We start from the raw sequence: 19,645 nt of genomic DNA on the forward strand, positions 1-19,645 counted from the left end.
AAAACACCCAGAACTTTTTAACACTTAACTGGACCACTAACGTAAGTCACAATTTCTGTGCTTCTAAAAGCAATTCTGCAAATCAGCTCACTGAGAGCAGAAAAAAAGTTATTCCATTACTATTCCTGTATGCTTTCAGGAAAAAGGTTTTCCATTTTTACTACTTCCCCAAGACAAATGCTTTCTTCAAGCCCTGGGTAAGACAACACTGCCTGCAAGAGCCTGACTGATATGAACCCAGCTTGATGGTTCAGTTTTCATTTATCATAATCAGTTAAAGATGAGCAAGCTGATGAAGGGGTGGGTGTGTGTGTACATGCAATAAGGAAAGCGCTCCATTTTGGCTTAAGATTTCACCCTGTTGAGGTGAAATATAGACCATCTTTTCAGTCATAGAGTGTTCCCATTCAGTTACATAAAAAACAGTCTCTGCTCACGTTCTATGGAAAATAAAAACAACCAAAAGCAATCCTCACAGTGTGGAACAGAGATTAAAGGAAGGAAGCAAAAACAATATGAATCTGAGACTGATGAATTCAAGTTTGGAAAGGCTTGGCCAGAACAGCTTTATTTAATGGAAAGAATGGACTGACTTAAAACAATGCTCGCTAAATCCTTCCTGAAACAAGATCCATAAATCCAGTACAAAGCTCACATCGAACATAACTGTTGGCTTCAACTGTTGCCAAAAGGTACAAATTCAACCATCAATTTCTCGTAGAACCAGTTGCATATGTTAGTGCAGGTGTACTTCAAACTACAAGAAGAAATGTTTGAACGGAGAGGCAGGAAAGATACAAAACCAGAAACTGACTTCTTTAAATAAGATGCAAATTATAAGAAGTGGAGAAGTTGATGCCAGATTTACCACTGCTCAATTGCATTCCCAGACTTGCAGCCAACTTAGCCCTAAAGCTTCATTTTTCCACTGACTTCCAGTTAGTGTTAAAAGAAGTAGCTAGGAACCTTCCACAGTACCCCTCAACAACATTTTCTCGTTTTTTTCAGAAAGAATGCTCTTGCATTGCAGAATTTCTTCTCTCCCCCAACTATTTCACCTGATCACTTTCACAAAGAAATTTAACACCACTTTAAACTGACAGCTACAAAATGTATAGACCAGTCACATTGTTGTCATGCTAGTGGATTAGTTTGAAGATATTAATGCAGAGAATTTTTCAGTGCAGTCCTTGCACTAGTAGCCAGTGGACCTGCTGCTGCAAGAGTTGTTACAGTGGATTTCTCTCATCTGAGCAAGCGCCAGCAATACGTTTTTGTAATTTTTTCCTCCTCTCTACAATTCAGACAATCTCCTGTAGTCCTAACATATCAACAGCCTCATTTGGATGAGTGTGATGGAAAGAAACTCTGTAACTTAGCATAAATTGTTAGAAGAGTTATGTAAGCTGATAGTGAAGATGGCATTGCCAGAGCAAGTGGGTAGAATGTTTATATGCAGGCAGCAAGAGAAAGACCTCTCCAAACCCCAGATCATGTGCTTTTTTTTTTCTTTGCTTTTTTTTTTTTCCTTTTCTTTTAAAAAGGAACATGCTAGCAATTATGTTCTTGCTTTTCTACAAACATCAGAAGTGCTTGTGGCAAGAGAACGCCAGATACTTCTTATTTAATATTAAAAGTACATGACAAGAACTATTTCATTTCTTGCTCACCAGATCTGCCTGATGCTGGTGTGCTACCAGGCTGAGGGCAGCAAACAGAGTGCATGTCACGTGTACTTAGAGTCTGGGGAAGAAAAAGCAAGTGAACAGAAGTACAGCACTTCTATTCCTCCTCCCCCCTTTTTTTTTTTTCTTGTATTGTAAGAGAGGAGAATCCCAAGAGAAAGCTTGAAACAAGACCATTTCCTACAGCCATATCCTGTTTGCCAGCTCTGATACATAGCACCAGGCAAAGTGCCCAGTACAGGGTAAGAAATTTAACTAAGAAAAAACTGTAGGGACCATGATCTGTATACTAAAGAGAAGCACAGCAGCTCAGAAATAAGCCACCTATAGGAAAAAACCCGATACATCCAACCTTCAGTGACACTTATGTCCAGCCTGTATAAACCTACCTATTTTGAGATACTATTGTCACAGACAAAAGGGGAAGGAAGAACAAGTCAGGAAAGAGTCAACTCCTGAGACATTCCTTAAGCATCTTATCAAAACAAAGCATGTGTGTAGCTGACACTGCCTTTTTACTTTTTAAGCTAAATTAAGTCTAAAAATCCACCTTCATTTCATTTCAGTTTCATTGAAAAAACAGCAGAAAACCTAACCAAGATCTGGTAAAACATTTCAGTGAGGAAATGCTTTAGAAGGGAAGCATTCATAGCATAAAAGCCTTTAAATAGCTTCTTTGAGACTTGATTTCGTTCACCTGACATATGCTATCTCAATATTTGACAAAGATTATTTGTTAGAAGTAACTTCCAGTCAAGGAACTGTGTGCCAGAACTCTCGCTTTCCAAGTGGAGGTACAGTTAATAACATCTGCCTTACAGCTGCACCCTGGTCCCAAAGCTACCTGCTTCCGTTGGCTGCCTCCTCCTCCCCCTCTGATGCTAGGGGCCCTCCAAGTTTAGCATTTGAGATCACGCTGTGCATGTGCTTTACAAGACCACAAAGTACAGCCTCTCCACAGCACAGACACCAACCAGGGCGCAGTGGTGTAAATGTGCAAAACAGCCTGCACAGAAGATTGCACAGCCCATGGCAGCACACCAACAGTTAACAGCTGCCACACTTTTGAGCGAAGCCAGTAGCACAGCTCCCAGCAGTCTCCACCTGAAGCCACCACGGTCTGCAGAGACATGCCTTGCTCTGCAGAGCCCATAAATTCTTCCTTCAAGTCACTTTTGCTTCCTATAGTGAAACAGGAATTCAGAGGTGAAATATCAGCACCACATGACAGGGCTTGAGGTGTCAAGCTACTCTGATGATTTTGGATTTTTTACAGATTGTTGCAGTGCAGAATCTAGTAGAAGGTGAAGCTGGGCTGTGAGAAATCTTAAACCTCACGGCAGCAAAGGAAAGGCTCAGGAGAGCTGACAAAATTAACTTCTCGCACAAGCTTTCTTTCTTAGCACGTAGTGCTAAAAATTCTTCTTCATGGTTTGGAGTAGAGGCAAAGTGTAAAAGCAAGCATCCTCACTGGGATATGTGCTCCTCCATGAATGGATCCCACAGAGTTTTTGCAGATTTTTGTCCTTCTGTACCCAGAATGGGGAAGCTGGAAGAAGGTATTTTCAGATTTTTGGTATTTGAGGCAATCCTCCATCTGTGCTGACTGTTCAGACTCTCACTCTGACATGCACTGACATGCAAATTCAGAACAGCCTATTTCAGTACAGCAGACAGAAATAATTGCAGCAACAGAACTGGACTTGAAGAACTTAGACCTTTATCAGGTGAAATATGCAAGGGGAAGCAGCTTCAGAAAGGACTTTTCTTCAAGTTTAAAGACAAACAGAAAAAGCCTGGCTCTTCCTTTGGAGAAAGGCAAGCCACACCTGTGTCAATAATCTGTGGTATTTAGTACTGCAGGGAGTGAAGAGTCTGCCGCAGCATGTATGCCTGGCGGGGAGGAAGGAACAAGCATGTCCATGGACATGTCTCATCTTCCAAACAGCTCAAGAGCTGGATTGAAGCCAGCAGCTCTAAAGTAGGTAAGCCAGTTTCAGAGATCAACAACGCTGTGATCTATCTCCCTCTCAGGCAAACAGAGCTGGAGACACAGAAGTACGTGGGGCAAGGGGCAAAATAATCAAAGATGCCAAATGCTGTTTTGTTTCCTGCATGCAAAACTGTTTAACCCCAACTGATATTCTCTGGCAATAACTATGGTCAACCACCTAGTTAAAAAATGAGAACTAGGTATCAGCTGTTTTAATGTTTGAGCACTCACTGTAATAGTGCAGAGGACAGCGTTAGAAGCTGAGTTAACTCCACTCCCCCTAAAGGCTCTCTGCATGTAATGCTGACTGCTAAACTGCCAAACTCTCTGGTTCCCTCAACAGAATGCTGGAAAACACTGCGCCAAACCTAAAACAAGGGGAAAAATACGTAGAGCTGGAAGCACAGGCAGCATTTTACACAACTGTATCAAAAGGAAGCTAGAATACAGAAAAAGATGAATCTGAGACTGCAGCGCTTATCACTGGCACCTTCAGGCTGTGCTCACAGGCAAAGGAACGAGTGGGAAACAAACCACTTGAGATCTAACCTTAACCCTAGCTCTAGAAACCACACAGTTCACACTTTGAAAACGTTTACAAAGAGGTACACAGCACAGCCATGCATAACACAAGGCCATTTTTAAGATACAGCTGCTCTTTTGCCATTTCTGCCCATCAGAGGCCAATATTAACGCAGATAGCATCAAAAAGCCAAGGGGGGAGGATGGCGGGGGGAGGGGGGGGAAAGAGAACATAACGAATTTTTTTTTGTTTCTGATGAGACATTGGGAGTGCCTTTCTACAACACACAAACCAGTTATATCCTACCAGATCCAGCAACTGCAAGACTAACACACAGCCACTTCAGCCATCACAGAGTGCGCTGGTTTGGGGTGGAACAGCAGTTTTTATGCGTGTTCTTCAGTTATATGACCTTTAACATATTCTAAGTAGAATTTTTAAGACTACCTCTCAACAACTGAAAGCATCAAGGGCTGGTATTTCCTAAGCAAGCTTCATAATTTGCCACTGCCAAATTCAGAATTGAATTCAGAAAAATTAATATGCATTATCAAAATAAGAGTTAATTACAGGGATTACATTACTGCACACACACCCATTTACTGGTTCTCAGCACTTACCACTTTTACTTTAAATCCAGATAATGGTATTTAAACAAACAGGTTAATGGGCAGGCAAGATAAAAAACCATTGTAATCAAAAGCCTCTACCTAAGTATGAGTACACACCTATGCATGATAACACAATAAAATTACTTTACCCATATGCCGGATCAATAAGAGCTAAACATAATGAAGAGTTGATGAGTGTCAAGAGGTGGTACTTAGACAGGCTTGGAAACATAGTATTCCTCTGAAAATTTGACACCCTTCTGCTAGATCCCAGTTTGGCTGCCTCTCCGTACACCACCATAAGGATGCAGAGGGGACCCTTAAAACCAGAAAAGGAAAACATCAAAGTAGCCACCTGCTTTGAAAAACTGTTACCATGTGTCAGTCATTCACTTGCCAAGGGAGTGGCAATATTTATCAACTTTCCTGCACTGGCTAGTCCTGATACCACAATCAAGGCTCAAGAGTTAATGATTTCCCCCTGTAAAAACTCAAGCAAGCCAAGCTGCAGGGCTGGACTCTGTCCTTGATCAACACTTGCAACCTGTTATTCATCCAGCCCTACAATATGAAGTACAGAATACCTCAGGTAAAACTTGGAACACAAGGTCAATATTTCATTTAAGGTTCATCTTCCTTCTTCCTGCAGGGCTGGTCCATTTAGTCAGCTCTGAAGGCTTGTATCTTGTTACTGCATCAAGGCTGTAATCACAGCCAGCTGCTGGCAAGAGCCCAAGCAACTTGCACTCACTGCACAGCCTATTAACCCTCATCATTCCAAACCAATGCCAGCAGAACACCAAATTTCACACCCATTTCCACAATGTCCTTTGTTTTGTACCCACAGCTTCATTATCTGAGGAAAAGACAAAAAGAACCTATCCAGACTGTGGAATTCCATCTTTAACACCACACCTTTGCCAACAGCTTCTGTTGACCATTTCTTTTCCCTGTTAAGCAGAAGGCTTTGTTTCTGAAGTGCTTTTAAGACAGCTGCTTGTTTACAACTGGTGACTGCTCACTTAAAACCAGGGACCCCAAAGTGATTTTGGTCACTAACAAATACGTCCTGCTCCAGAGCCTGAGCACATCCTCCCAGAGTGAAATTTGGAAAAGCAATTAGTTTTACCTAGATTTTAATCTCCCATTTTCCATGAGTCCCTGAAGGACTTCAAAATGCAGTTACAGAATGCCAGGTATCTGACTTTCCTACTTAAAGAGGAGCATTCTGCTTTCTGCTGCAAGCACACAGCCTTTGGGACTGCTTCACAGGTGCTCAGAACAGAGAATCCTATGGGCCAGAAGTCTGCTCAGGAAGAACACTTTCAGATGATTGATCAAGATCAACAAGGGCATACTCCCTGGAATCAAGACAAAAACCTTAGATAAACACCATAGGGTGGGGTAGAAAACCATCTCCCCACTGGGACTATTTGAGGCAGACTCCAAATTCCACTTGCCCCACCATCACCCTACCAGACAGTTTGTATATCATTCCCCACTTTCAGTCTTCTCAGTCTATACCCACAAATGACACCAACAGAACCTTCTGGAGGTTTTGTGTCTGGTGCTATCCAGCGCAGAATGAAGCCAAATCACAGGATGCAGCAGCAACAAGGGAACTCCTCCACACAACCTGGCTCAAGTGTCCTGGTCAATTATTCAAGACATAATCTCAAAGTAGCTCATTCACCATAGGTATATAGAGGCAAACACTAAAAAAATGCTGAATGTATATTCAGGGCTTGAAAAGACTACAATTAACTGATGAATTGCAATGGTTTTGCCTCATTCATGCATTTTTAAACGATTTACCTTCTGCATACAGTCAGATTCAGACCCTGGAAAAGCCCTAGACATATATAAAGAGCCCGTGATATCTATTTAAACATGTTTCCAGGTCTGCGATGTCTTACAATGAAATTGATAGAGCAAGAACAACTACAGCACTCAGCTGGGACAAAACAAAATAGTTATCCAGATAGTTATCCAGAAGTGTTAGCAAGTTATAATCAAGTGCCTCACTTTTTGCCACGCTTCAGATTTACAGTAACTACAAGTCTTACTAACTATTTGTCATAGATATTGCAAGCTCAGAGCAATGAGGAAGAACGAGAACACTGCCACTTGGTGGAAAAGGGGGATAGGAAACATTCACAACTGCTCCAAGTAAAACTACTTTTACAATGATGTTCCATCTCCCCCCATCCCGAGTGAATTTCTTAACAGCATGGCTAGTGCAACTCCATCAGTGCCCCACAGAATGCCGTACAGCAACATGCCTGCTCTATTACCAGCACAGCACTGGGCTGCCTTGCAGTATGCTGTGTAGTAAAGGTGTGCTTCTACCTCTACCCCGAGTGCCAGCTGGCTGTGTAGCCAGAATTCAAAAAAACAACCAAAAGGCCAGACGAGGCTATTCCCTTTTTCATTTATGTATGAAGACATCTATTAAGGATGACATAGAAGTCTGAAACTGCTGAAGTTCAGATTTGCCTCCCTGCTATTCTTCTCAAATCCTCACCTTTCATGCCATGCTAGGATAGCAGGAATTACATTTTACCTTTTTTTTAAAAAAGTTTAAATTTAATTTACATCTTCAGTTCTTGCAGAGCTCCTACCGCAGAGTGTACCCGAGGTACCAAATGTTTTTAATGCATGCAGTGTTTCTGTGCTTCCCCACTGAAGCCGAAACACTGCTCCGTGACCATGTGTAGCTCTTCTTCAGAGGGGCAAAATGCACCTAGACAGCAGCACATAGAACTCAAGAGGCTTTTTAAACAAGACAACATAAAACATCAGCAGCATAACTGAAGCAGTAGCCACACAATTCCGTGGTAAAATTTCTGTAATGCATCATTACTCAGACAACAGCTACTACAGTCCAATTTTGTTCTTTCTCTCTTTGCCAGATCTTTTCTCCATTGCCCTGAAGTCCTAGAGCCCTTGTACAGGAGACAGAAATGCATAATTGCACCAGGGCCCTACTACCGAGGTTGCGGTGATGCCCACCAAATTTCTCTTTTCAGGAAAACCCATCTATTCTTCTTTCACAGTACACATTTGAATCCAGCAGTTTTTACAGAAACATCTTCCTAGCATGCTTAACAGCCACAATAGCAAAAATCTAGACGTAGAAAAAGGATAACAGTGAGAGATTACGTTTTCCTCTCTTCCAAAAAAAGATAATTTATTTTTCTTACAACAAGGAAAGGAGACAGTACATTCCATTTCCAAGTGCCTCCTACCTGTATGCCAAAGGCAGTAACGATATTTCACACACTGATGCGAGAGACTACAGCTGCAGTAGAGCTGCCAAGATTTTCAACAGTGTAACACTATAAACCCATAAAAAATTCTGTGGATACTGGAAGAAGGTGCCACTATAAAACTCATTTAAGCAGAATAGCTAAACACATTCATCTGCCTTTCTTGTCCTACACTAATCCAAATGCTCTGAAGAATTTCAGTTTGTAGCACAGTCCTCTGGTTTCCTTAGCAGAACTTAGAGACTGTCTGCATCCTTGAGGACTACTGGATAAAATAAAGGCCCTTGCAATTGTCGTTCACTCAGCATCCCACAACACTGCTTATATTGCATGGGGGATTGAACTAACACAGAAATTTGAGCACAGTTGTCTATAAAGCTTCAAATGGAAGCTTTAGGCCTTTTGTCTGTCTTCCAGCTTTTAGCCTGATGTATGTTTCTCTGTGCTGTTAAACACCTATTGTTCAGCAGAAACAAGATGTAATCCCACGATAAAGGCAACTTCAACTATTTATGATAGTTATCATCTGGGGATCTTATTTCACTTTTTTAATTTTAAATGCAACCTTTACAAAACAGCTTCATTCAGGAGGACAGAAAGAGAGCTGGAGACAACTGAATTGATTTTGACACATCTCATGACCTCTAGGAGCATAAGACCATTTATTCATTAAGTTGTACTAAACGAATGTGCTGGTTTTGGCTGGGATAGAGTTAATTTTCTTCATAGTAGCTAGTATGCGGCTATGTTTTGGATTTGTGCTGGAAACAGTGTTAATACAAGGATGTTTGTGTAAGCACTGCTCAGCAGTAACTAAGAGTCAAGGCCTTTTCTGCTTCTCACCCCACCCCACCAGTAAGTAGGATGGGGGTGCACAAGAAGTTAGGAGGGGACACAGCCAGGAGAGCTGACCCCAGCTGACCAAAGGGATATCCCATACCATACGACATCATGCTCAGCATATAAAGCTGGGGGAAGAAGAAGTAAGGGGGGGACATTCAGAGTGATGGCATTTGTCTTCCTATAACCATTATGCGTGATGGAGCCCTGCTTTCCCTATTTAACTGTCTTATCTCAACCCACAAGTTTTCTCACTCTTACCCTTCTGATTCTCTTCCCCATCCCACAGGGGGGAGTGAGCAAGCGGTAGCGTGTTTAGTTGCTGGGTGGGATTAAACCACCACAACGAAGAAAGTATTCCAACTAACACTAGTCATAAGAGAATTCTGTACTGAAGACTACATCTCCCAGAGCCCTGCAAAATAGGTGAGATGCTGTCAGAAAACCTACCTCAGATCTAACGTAAACGATGACTAAGTCCATGAATGCAGATCTTGGATCATAACTCAGCCTGTAGCCTAACTGGTTAACTACCTTTGGCAGAAGCCAGAACTAAAGCAAGAAAACCCACGTTACAGCTACAAAAAGGGAAGTATGAAACTAGCTATGGAAGATCACAAACAAACACAGCCATGCTGTTAAGACTTATTCCTCTTGTACTGAACTTCCCTCCCACCACCATACCACACTTCCAAATACCTTTAGGTCACCAGCCTCAGGTTTTTCAGTCTCTGAATCGTCATCTTCCTACAAGACAAGAATTTACATGATTAAGCTTAAAGAGCAGGCTTGGCAAGTAACTGCACTTACAGCAAAGGGCTTGCATTCAGCAACCCAGCAGTAGTCCAAGACCCTTTCCATGGAAGGTAGCTTTGCCCCACCCACTCATAACCAGAAAACAAGTCCTACAGTCAGGGAAAGAAGTGTTTGGGGTGGTTTTTTTTTTTTTTTTTTTTTTTAGGCAAAAGCATCACTCAGTAGCAGATGGCCCCTGCAAAACTCATGCAGCTCCTGAATGCTCAGAACTAGACAATAAGAAGCAACAGAACTGGGAAAAAAGCATTTGTCATTTGATAACTCTGTCCCTTCCGGTTGGCAGGGGAGCTTTTTGCACTTGTCCCCATTTAGCCGTACTTACAGAAAAAGCAGCATTTGCAGGACCTATTATACTCCCAAGCACATATCAGCAACACACAGAGGACACACAGCTGGCCTGCCATCCAACCAAACATGCAGGCTTGGTGAGGCTCTGGCCTAGCACCAAGTTCCAAAGATCCAGTGATGCCAGCAGACACCGCATCTTTCTTTTTGTGTAGTGGTCTCGTAGCCTCTTTTGCAGATGACGTGAACTTGCACAGAAGGGAACGACTGACAAATTTCACTGTTTTTGGTAACAGACTCCATTCGGTTTTTATTTCTACCCAGAAATAAACCAAAGAACTGGGCAAACTTCTGCCCTGTCAGAGCTTAAAATACTGAACTCAGCCTTGTGTAAAATTCTACACCACACGAGGAATAAGCTCCAGCTCTGGTCCCAACTGGTAGATAAGCCTACTGTTCCACTCTCCTATGAGCTACTTCACTGGGGATCCTAGAGTTATCTATGTTTCTAGGCATAAATACATATTCTGGGTTCAAAACAAGTTTGAGGAGCAGAAAATGTTTTTCATGCTCACACAACTCAGCAGAATGTTTTTTCCTCCAAACTTCACCAAATTTCAACTTTGGCCCCAAAACAAGAACTTGGTGTTTCAGCTTCAAAAAGAAAAACAAAAAAGAAGTGAGATGATTACATGCAACTGAAAGGAAGAGTTTACAATGAAATGCCCACCTCAGAGTATTAGCACACAAGCAAGTTCTGGCAAGGCAAGCTAGAGAATACCACACAATAATGTCAGTAAGTTTTAATTGCCTGAATTAACATGCATATCCCACAGAAGTGAGATATCAAGCTCCTTCACTTCAGCTGCTCTCCAGCTTACCTTTCTGAAACATGCACATATGCCAATAATTCAGTCTTAACTGTCAAAGTTTAATAACAGTAAGTTTTTAACTGGAAAAGAACCATAGTACCAAGTAACTTGGTGTTTATCACAAATGAGATTCCTCTCCCCTCTACAGTCCCACCGATACTATAAAAATAAAAGTAATTTTCAAGAAAGCAACAATGGGTTGAATCATTCATGTCACAGACAGGTAACTGAAACAGCTCCCAAAACTGCCTAACCTAGCAGGGGATGTCACTGAAAAAACATCAACAAACAAAGAAGCATTACTGAGAACTGCCTTTGAAAAGACAGAGGCTTTTCAGGCACCATTAAGGTAGATAATATAAACACAGAGTTGTTTAGATAAAAGCCCAGGACAACATGAGTCCAACTCACACTGCTTTCTAAAAACAACTCATAACCAACACAAGCTGCTAGCACAAGCAATATCAAGGAAGCTCTTGATTCTGGTCAAAGAATACTTAATGCAAAAAACCAAGCATCACTCTTCTGCAATAAGACTGGAGAGAAGGCAGTTTGTGTAACTTGTGCACATCTGTGCAGTAACTCCAAATATATGCAAGACCTACTTGCTGACACCAGACTGACTCGATCGAGTGCCATTACTTGAACAGCAACTTGCACCTCCCAGATGATGGACAGGTGCAGCCTGCACTGAAAATTGTGCATGCAATAAAGGCTACTCCATTTACCTGCCCATTTGTCCATGCTAACTAAGCACGGCTGATCTTGACAAGCATCTGGATTACACCTACCACTTTCTTTAAACTAAAGAGATCTCATTGAAGGGGGTCTAGAAGGTCTGGATATAAAAAGAAGAATTACTAAAGCAGTAAAAAAGCTTCACTACTTTGCTTAGCCAGATGCCAGGAGCAGACCCTGGATGCTACTGCTTGCACCCTCTCCAGTTAGCAACAGAACAAAACCAAAAGCAAGAACAAGAGACAGACAAATTTCTTGTCTGCTACTTGGGAAAACAGATGGCAGAACCAGTGAGTGTCTCATAAGAGACTGACCTAATGCACACAAAATAGATTTCAATGAGGAAAGGTTATAGTAACATAGCCCTATTTCTTTTCTTTACTGTGTAGCCAAAGAAACTAGAACAGCAACAAGATAACACATTCTTAATGTGTTATAACACAATATTAATACACAATCTTAACAAGATAACACATTCTTTGTGTATGCAAGAGGTTGATGAGAAAGAAACAAGAACCTCCCTCCCCACTCCCCCAAAACTTATTGTTTTGCTCTTACAGACACATGACAGAACTATATATCTTTTTGTGTATTACAGCTGCACTCAGAGGCAGTGAGCTACATGCCATGTCTCACAATGTTACCAATTATCTCGATATTTAGGTTATGTTTTACACATGCCATGCACCTATGACAAACAAAAGCCACTCACATCTAGACAGGACACTGTTACATCAAGATAACCTGATGCAGTGAGTGGGTTCAGTTATACAGAAAAGAATAATTTAAGACATCACAGAACATTACTCTTTTTAATCCTCCAGCTGACCATGCAACAGCATGTTCCTTTTACAAGGTTCTCATATACATCAACTACGCTTAAAGAATAATTTTCGTTTAGCGTGGCTGTTGACTTGTACCAGACTTTTTCCCATAAAAGTCAAATGGCATCAACACAGTTAGTAACAAGCAACACGAGCTGTGTCAAGCTGCTGATGGGTTTCAAGGGAAAAGCTTTCTGCTTGAAAACAGAGTGAGAAGAAGTATTTGGAGAGTACTAGAACCCACACCAGGAGTCAGATATTCCAGGTTCCAGCTTGGGTTGCCGGTCAGGGGCTTCCCTTGGAGAGAGAAAAGCCTCTGCAACACGTGAAAGGGATCAGGGCAAATTCTAAAGTAGAGAGGTACTTACTGACTGCCTGCTGTTCTCATCATCCTCTTCTTCATATCCGTCCTCGTCCCCATCCAGGCGGGTGAAGTCGTCGTCTCCGTACCCAACCGAGACCAGACCTCCTTTCTCTCCTAAAGAGGAAGGGAAAAAGAAAACCATGGGGAAAGACGAGATGGCAACGAGCGGGGCCTTCCCCTCACAGAGGGGAAGGCAGCGGAGCGGAGCGGGCCGGGCCACCACCTTCCCCAGCCCCCTCCCTGCCCTCACCCGTGGCCGCTCCCCCATCGCTTCCCGCCGTCCCGGCCTCGCTGTCCGATTCCGGGTCCGAATCCTCGGCATAAACCGCCAACGAGGAGAGGACGCTCCGCTTCGCTGCCGCCATCTTCCGCCTCCACCACGGCGGACTTCCGGCGCGCGGAGATGACGTACGGGGCGCAGTCACCATAGCAACGCCACCCTCCTTCTTCCGCCTTGAGCGGGCTCACTTTAAACAGGGAGAGCTCCGGCGTCCGCGCACGACGAGAGAAGAAAACCCCTCAGCGAGGCGGAGCAGGGTTTCCATGGGCGAGGGAAAGGAGGGATAAAAGGTGTGCGGCCTGTTTATAGTGGGGGCTGGCCCTTTAAGAGCTGCATACACGTCATCGCGCGGCGCCGCCACAGTACCTGCCGGACCCTGACCAAGTGCGGGAGGGTGGGGGTCGGGGCGAGGAGGGGTACGGCTGGGGCGGGACACGAGGCGGCGGAAGGACACAGCCCGCCTGGGGAGGGGGGTGTGGTTGAGGTGCGGGCGGGTTTGGGGGGCAGTGAGGCCCCCCCAGCGCTATGGCCTCCCCTCAGCTGTGCCCGGCCCGTGCCCCATGGGGAGGTCTCAGCGGGGGAGTGTCCCAGAATAAGCGATATTGGGGTCCCCTCCAGTGAGGGGGCCTGGGTAGCATCTTGCGGGGGGGAGGGGGGGGGCTAAAAAAAGGGGGGGAGCCTGGCAGGGCAGCCATGGGGGAGATCGCACAGGTGGCAACGAGACAGGGGCAGCATTTGGGTTTAGCGCTGGTTCCTGTCACTGTTCACAGCTTCTCTAAGATGAGCGGCAAGGCTCCCCCGGGCCTGGAAGGCAGGGTCCGGAAAACACTGCGAAAGGTCTTTGGATTTGAGTCCTTCAAGACTTCCCTGCAGGAAAGCGCGACCATGACTGTGGCAGGAGGTGAGGCTCAGCATTGGAAAGATGTGAAACACATCTGGTTTTCCATCTTCCTGTGAGGGTGGTACTGCAGGAGTTGGTATCGTGCCTGTTTTGAGGAGACACATCACCTGGACTAGGCAGGACCACCTGGCCCTCCAAGCCCTCCTAGGCCTCCTCTGCTCTGAGATCATTCCAGTGGCACAGGAGCACAATTACATGCTGCGCATAAGCTCTCTGAGCTCAGTTTTGCCCTGACTGTTCCCCTTTGCATTTGTTTTGTAACCTCACTAGTGCATCAACCAGAAAATAGGAAACCTTACAGTACAGTCTTGCTGGTATCTCCACTGGAGGCATCTGCCAGCATGTTTGTGGTCAGATGAGGTCAAAACTGTTTATATATTTTTAGAGTAAAACTGTTTATATTTAGACATTTTCAGAGTAAACCTGTCCTTGTTGTAGATGGTGTTAGACAGAGATGATATCAGTAGAACACTTGATTTCCTGGCATAGTTTATATCTGTTCTCTGAATCATGTGGCCATTATCAGAAATATGATTTTGCTGGTGTTAACGTATCCACCAACATACCGCTGTTGGTTGGACAGGCAGCTCACACATACAAGCTGCGAACTGTCAGCTCCCCTGGCAGGTCTGACGATGTGAATCAGAAACAGTGTCAGACTCAGCACTCGGGATATAGTTACAATTTTCTTCTGTCGCCAGGAGCCATACAGACGTGCTATTGACAACAGACCAGCCAAAAGTGGTTCTGTCAGCAGGGTGTCTCTGCTTGTTAACATTGCATGTGCTGGCATCTCCCTGACTTGAAGTGGATACTGCTTAGCACAGTGACAGTTGCTAACTGCATGATATTATCTACATGGTTAGAGATTTCCAACCATTATTTCTTATGAGGTACCTTTCTGGGGTAAGCTTTAGGAGGATGTGGAAAAGATCTGTCATGGGGCTGGTAATTTGGTAACTGGAGGTCTGTAAGATGAATGAAAGCAGCTCGTCTGGAAGAGAATTAGCATAACTTGTTTAACTTCTCTTTACTTTGGTTTCTGTGTATCTGCTGGTACTTTTGTAAGGCTGTTTCTAAATGTTTACAAAGCAATCAGAGATTCTTTGAAGGTAACCATTGCAGGCATGCAAAGTATTGCTATGCTTTTAGAACCTAAAATGAAGTGTCTTTTGTTGGTATGCCACACGGTACATGCACACACATGCTGTTCCTCACAGATTACAAGCCTTTCTGCCCACCCCTCCAGTCAGAGCCCTGGGAACTCACCACCACTCAGTAGCCTTGAGCTTTCTTCTGTTGTCTTTGCAGGCGAGAAGGATGTCTTTGTATGCATGCCCACAGGGGCAGGGAAATCCTTGTGCTACCAGCTTCCTGCAGTTCTGGCAGTGGGCATCACCATTGTCATTTCACCTCTGATTGCACTGATTCAGGTAACTGTCTCCTGTTAGCTGTGGAAAAGCAGTCAGTGAAGGGGGTCGGGAGACTCTGGAGGCACAGCTGCCTCTTGTCTTTCTGTCCACGAGTCTCTGCTGTTGGCCTGCCTCTGGATTCTCATCTTGATGTCTCGGGTTTTTTTCCTTACCCTGGTGATAGGTGAAGAGACTGCAACTTAGCTGCAGAGCAGAGTAACTCTGGTATGATACTATGCAGTCCTCTAAAAGGAGGTTTTTCTTCTTTAATGATAACCTGGTGGTTTTTATAATGGAGCCTTTCTCCATTTTCTCCAGTTGTTTTTTACCTCCAGTGCGCTACACAGAAGCAGCAGAGTACCTCAAATGGACCAAACTGGATCTTACTCCAAAAGAAAACTGCCATTTTACCTATAAAGTAATAACTCCGGGATTGATGAAGTTGCCTTTGAAGGCATAATTTGTTCTGCATCAAAATGTCTTTTTTGTTGCAGTCAGTCTTTCTGTCTTGGGAAGAAGCTGGTGTAGCAGAGCTGCTCCTTGAGCACTTTGATTTGTGAGACTTTTTTTTTCTGTATTTTGCCTTTTCTACTGTTTCATCACCAGTTGGGAGAAAAACCTCCCTGTAAGAGCAGCTGTAGAATTTCTTAGACTTCTGTAAAGCATCTGATTAACACTGCATGATATCTGGTGTTGTAGGCTGCTGTTTTGGTTTTTGTGGTGTTTTTTTTTAACTACTTTACAGTCTTAATGTAATACATTGTAAGAATTAAAGGCAGGCTTGGTGATGCATCTCAGAAAGGTGTTATAAATAGTAAATTTGTTCCAAGTGAGAGGATTTCTAATTAAGCGCCAGCACAGGCAATATTTTATCAGTGAAATGGAGGTTAAAAAAAGTTACCACTGTAAGATTTGCAGGTGAAGCAGAATGTATCAGAGTGACAAACAGGCTGAGATGGGCTCAATGAGTCTTGGGAAACAGAGCTGGCGTGAACCTTCGGAGGTCTCCTCATCCAGTCCTGAGATGGGGTGGCTGTGCCCAAAATGATCATGATCTATTTCGGTGTAGCCAAACTTCAAGAGCTTAGCCTGTGTAGTTTATTATAGGGAAGGCTGAGAGTTGACTTTGTGAACAGAAAACAGTGGATATTAAATCAATCACTGAAACCAGTTATTGAGTGAAATAATGAGATATCCATTTTTCAGGACTATTCATATCTTCTGAAATGTTACGTGCCAGTCAAGTGCAGGTGAACAGCTCAGTGTAGGGATAGGGAGGTGAATCTGTACACCCAGGGTTCATCTGGATGTATCTGGATGTGATGCCATGTTTTCTTCTTGGTTTTCATAGCATGATCCTCATCCAGACTTGGTTCTGTTGCAGTGGCAATTTGCATGATTCTTTTATTTTGTCCTATCTCAGCTGTGTTTAGAACATCCTTTAGCTATTTTGGAATGAAATGCACTCCATTATTATAGGGTGGCAGTATTAATTTTCCATCTGTGACAACTTGATTGTGTAAATCCTGAGATGCGCTGGTGGCTTGTTTCAGCTCACTGTGGCTATGATGAGTTATTTTGCACAGATCCTGCTGGTGTTCCCTAGCAGCAAAAAGACTGTCTTAAAGTGAATGGATGCACAAAAACGCAGTTGGATGTTAGAGCTGGATGGATATGCTCACAGTTGAAGATAAAGGCATCTAGAGTTGAAGTTCTAAATACCCAGGCTATAGGCGTATGTTGTCCTGAGACCTGATCCTGGAGGTGGAAGTTGGGGCCTCACCTGGATCTCCCAGTAGTCTTTCTTGATGATGGTGACTTTCTTTATACCCATTTGCTTTTCATTTAATTCTGATTTTGTATTTACTCTAGGATCAAGTGGATCACTTGCTGGCTCTGAAGATCAAAGCCTGCTCTCTGAACTCCAAGCTTTCTGCCCAGGAAAAGAAGACCATCCTGGCTGACTTAGCAAGTGAGAAGCCCCAAGTAAAGCTCCTGTACATCACCCCAGAGATGGCAGCCGCCTCTTCCTTCCAACCTACACTGAACTCTCTGGTGTCCCGAAACCTCTTGTCCTACCTGGTAATTGATGAAGCACACTGCGTCTCCCAGTGGGGACATGACTTCCGACCTGACTACCTACGGCTGGGCACCTTGCGCACTCGCATACCCAATACACCATGTGTTGCCCTGACTGCCACTGCCACGAAGCAGGTCCAGGAGGACATCGTGGCAGCGCTTAAGCTAAAGCAACCACTTTCCACATTTAAGACTCCTTGCTTCAGATCTAACTTGTTCTATGATGTGCAGTTCAAAGAGCTCTTGACTGATCCATATGCCAACTTGAAGGATTTCTGTCTGAAGGCGCTTGAAGTGAAGAACACCACTGGGGTACGTTTTACATTTGGGGAAGAAGGCTAAACTGAACAAAATCTACCTTAATGGTCACTGACCTTCCAGTGGTTGGTATGGCCCCGACAGGTCTGTGGCAGAGAAGGAGGAGGTCCCTGGAAGGAAAGTGCTCACGTATGTGTTTTAGTTCCTCTAAAATAGGTAGAATGTGAAGGCTGCGTTCCTTTCAGAGGTGTCCTCAGAAAGGGGTTGGTCTAGAAGAAAATGGATTAGGAATATGCGACTAACATTTCTGTCTTGCTTTCCCATGTCCCAGGTGATCATTGTATGTTTGATTGTATTCTGCTCTTCTAGTGTGGCAAGCGTGAACAGAAACATTTGGAGCGTTGCATTGAGTTTCCTGCTCTAACACTAATTCCCAAAATAACTCTCAGCAACTCAGTTACAGCCTCTGCACCTGAGTTTATCTGTAAGGCAGAGGGAGACTGCTTCTTGCCTTGTGCCCTCTGGGAGAGGACGGGGGGACCATATTTGTGGATGTCAGGCCTTGTAGGACTTGTAAGGAAACTCTCTTTTATGTCTGATTTACTTTTGCGCTGCAACAGTATCTTTGAATTGCTAGGGAATCAGCTTGGAGAAAAGATGAGCTTTAGGCATCCCTCCTGCCTCCACCATACTAATGACTGCAGCTTTGTTGATTGGCTTCAGTGTCATGGACTTCCTCTCCTGTCCGCCCAGGTGTACTCTGGTTGTGGCATTGTGTACTGCAGGATGAGGGATGTGTGTGACCAGCTGGCTATTGAATTGAGCTACCGAGGAGTGAAAGCCAAGGCATATCATGCAGGTACTGGAAGCTGCATCTGCATCTCTCAGTAGCTTGTAAAACTGAACTGTACCATCTTTAAGGCCTGGGTCGGGGCTACTTAGAAAACAGCTTTCTAGGCATGGTCTGCAATGTGTCTGATGCTCATGCGTCAGGTCTGTGAGGTAAGTGTGGGGCCTTCAACAGAATAGCATTCCCCTCACTCTAGAACTGTTGGTTTTGTTGGATCTTGCATGGCCTAAATATAACAACTGCTTTTGTCCCAGGAGGGATCTGAATTCTTCTCTTTGGAATAGAAACAGCTGCTGCTGACTTCTGCTTGATTGCAGGCCAATTTAAACATGGGCAGAGAGGAGTGTGTACATCAGTCAGTTTTAGTGAGGGGGTTGGCTTGCAATGGGGCAATGGAGGGAGGACGAAAATCCTCGTTTCTTTTCTTTTTTGTTGTTGTTGTTTCCTTCCCTCTTTTTCCCTTCCCAGGACTCAAGGCAGCTGACAGGACTTCAATCCAGAATGAATGGATGGAGGAGAAGATCCCTGTTATTGTTGCAACCATCAGTTTTGGAATGGGAGTAGACAAAGCAAATGTTAGGTGTGTGAGGCTGAGTGTTATGCACCACCAGAGCCTGAAACCTGAGCAGTGGGAAGGGAAAGCCTCAGTCTCTCTGTTACTTGATATATCTGACTCAAATGCCTGATGAACACTTGCTAAAACCCACAAAAACAAAGCTGGAGGTTTTTTTACCTTAAAAGCAGCAAAAACAAACCTGGAAGTGGTTTGTAAAGAAATTAAAAACAAGGCACCAGAGCTCCTCTTTGCCTGTCGTCTTCAAAACCAAGAAAATTGGAGGAATGCTTGTTTTTTGCTACACCTTCCAGGGTTTCAAAAAGAGCCATCTTGATGCAATCACAGCTGTCCCTTTCACTTCTCTTAGTGCAATAGTTGCTGTTAAAAAGCAGTGGGAAGAAAATCGGCACCTAAAATAATTCATACACCCTCTACTAAAATAGTCAGAGCCAGTTTTTAGAGATCTCCTTTTGCAATGCAATGGGGAAA

At 43.8% G+C, this 19,645-nt stretch overlaps 2 protein-coding genes across 7 annotated transcripts in view; one reads left to right on the forward strand and one right to left on the reverse strand.

The window, feature by feature from the left end:
• Window positions 1-13,208, reverse strand: part of SAP30BP (SAP30 binding protein) — a 32,173-nt gene extending 18,965 nt beyond the window's left edge. Inside the window, exons 1-3 of one of the 3 annotated variants that reach the window (XM_075719700.1) lie at window positions 13,071-13,208; window positions 12,825-12,934; window positions 9,621-9,668 (exon numbers count right to left, since the gene is read on the reverse strand). In XM_075719700.1, coding sequence (XP_075575815.1) covers window positions 9,621-9,668; window positions 12,825-12,934; window positions 13,071-13,185 — 273 coding nt within the window. In that variant the 5' untranslated portion in view covers window positions 13,186-13,208. The remainder of the gene's footprint in view (window positions 1-9,620; window positions 9,669-12,824; window positions 12,935-13,070) is intronic. The other 2 variants (XM_009480207.2, XM_009480208.2) reach the window with 2 other exon arrangements.
• A 250-nt stretch (window positions 13,209-13,458) lies between these two features.
• The window catches only part of RECQL5 (RecQ like helicase 5), a 39,199-nt gene continuing 33,012 nt past the window's right edge, over window positions 13,459-19,645 (forward strand). For all 4 annotated transcript variants that reach the window (XM_075719560.1, XM_075719561.1, XM_075719563.1 and 1 more), the window contains exons 1-6: window positions 13,459-13,484; window positions 13,871-14,001; window positions 15,313-15,434; window positions 17,286-17,804; window positions 18,504-18,609; window positions 19,069-19,180. In XM_075719560.1, the coding sequence (XP_075575675.1) occupies window positions 13,881-14,001; window positions 15,313-15,434; window positions 17,286-17,804; window positions 18,504-18,609; window positions 19,069-19,180 (980 nt within the window). In that variant the 5' untranslated portion in view covers window positions 13,459-13,484; window positions 13,871-13,880. The remainder of the gene's footprint in view (window positions 13,485-13,870; window positions 14,002-15,312; window positions 15,435-17,285; window positions 17,805-18,503; window positions 18,610-19,068; window positions 19,181-19,645) is intronic.

This window comes from Pelecanus crispus, chromosome 12 (assembly GCF_030463565.1).
Source record: "Pelecanus crispus isolate bPelCri1 chromosome 12, bPelCri1.pri, whole genome shotgun sequence".
NCBI lineage: Eukaryota > Metazoa > Chordata > Aves > Pelecaniformes > Pelecanidae > Pelecanus > Pelecanus crispus.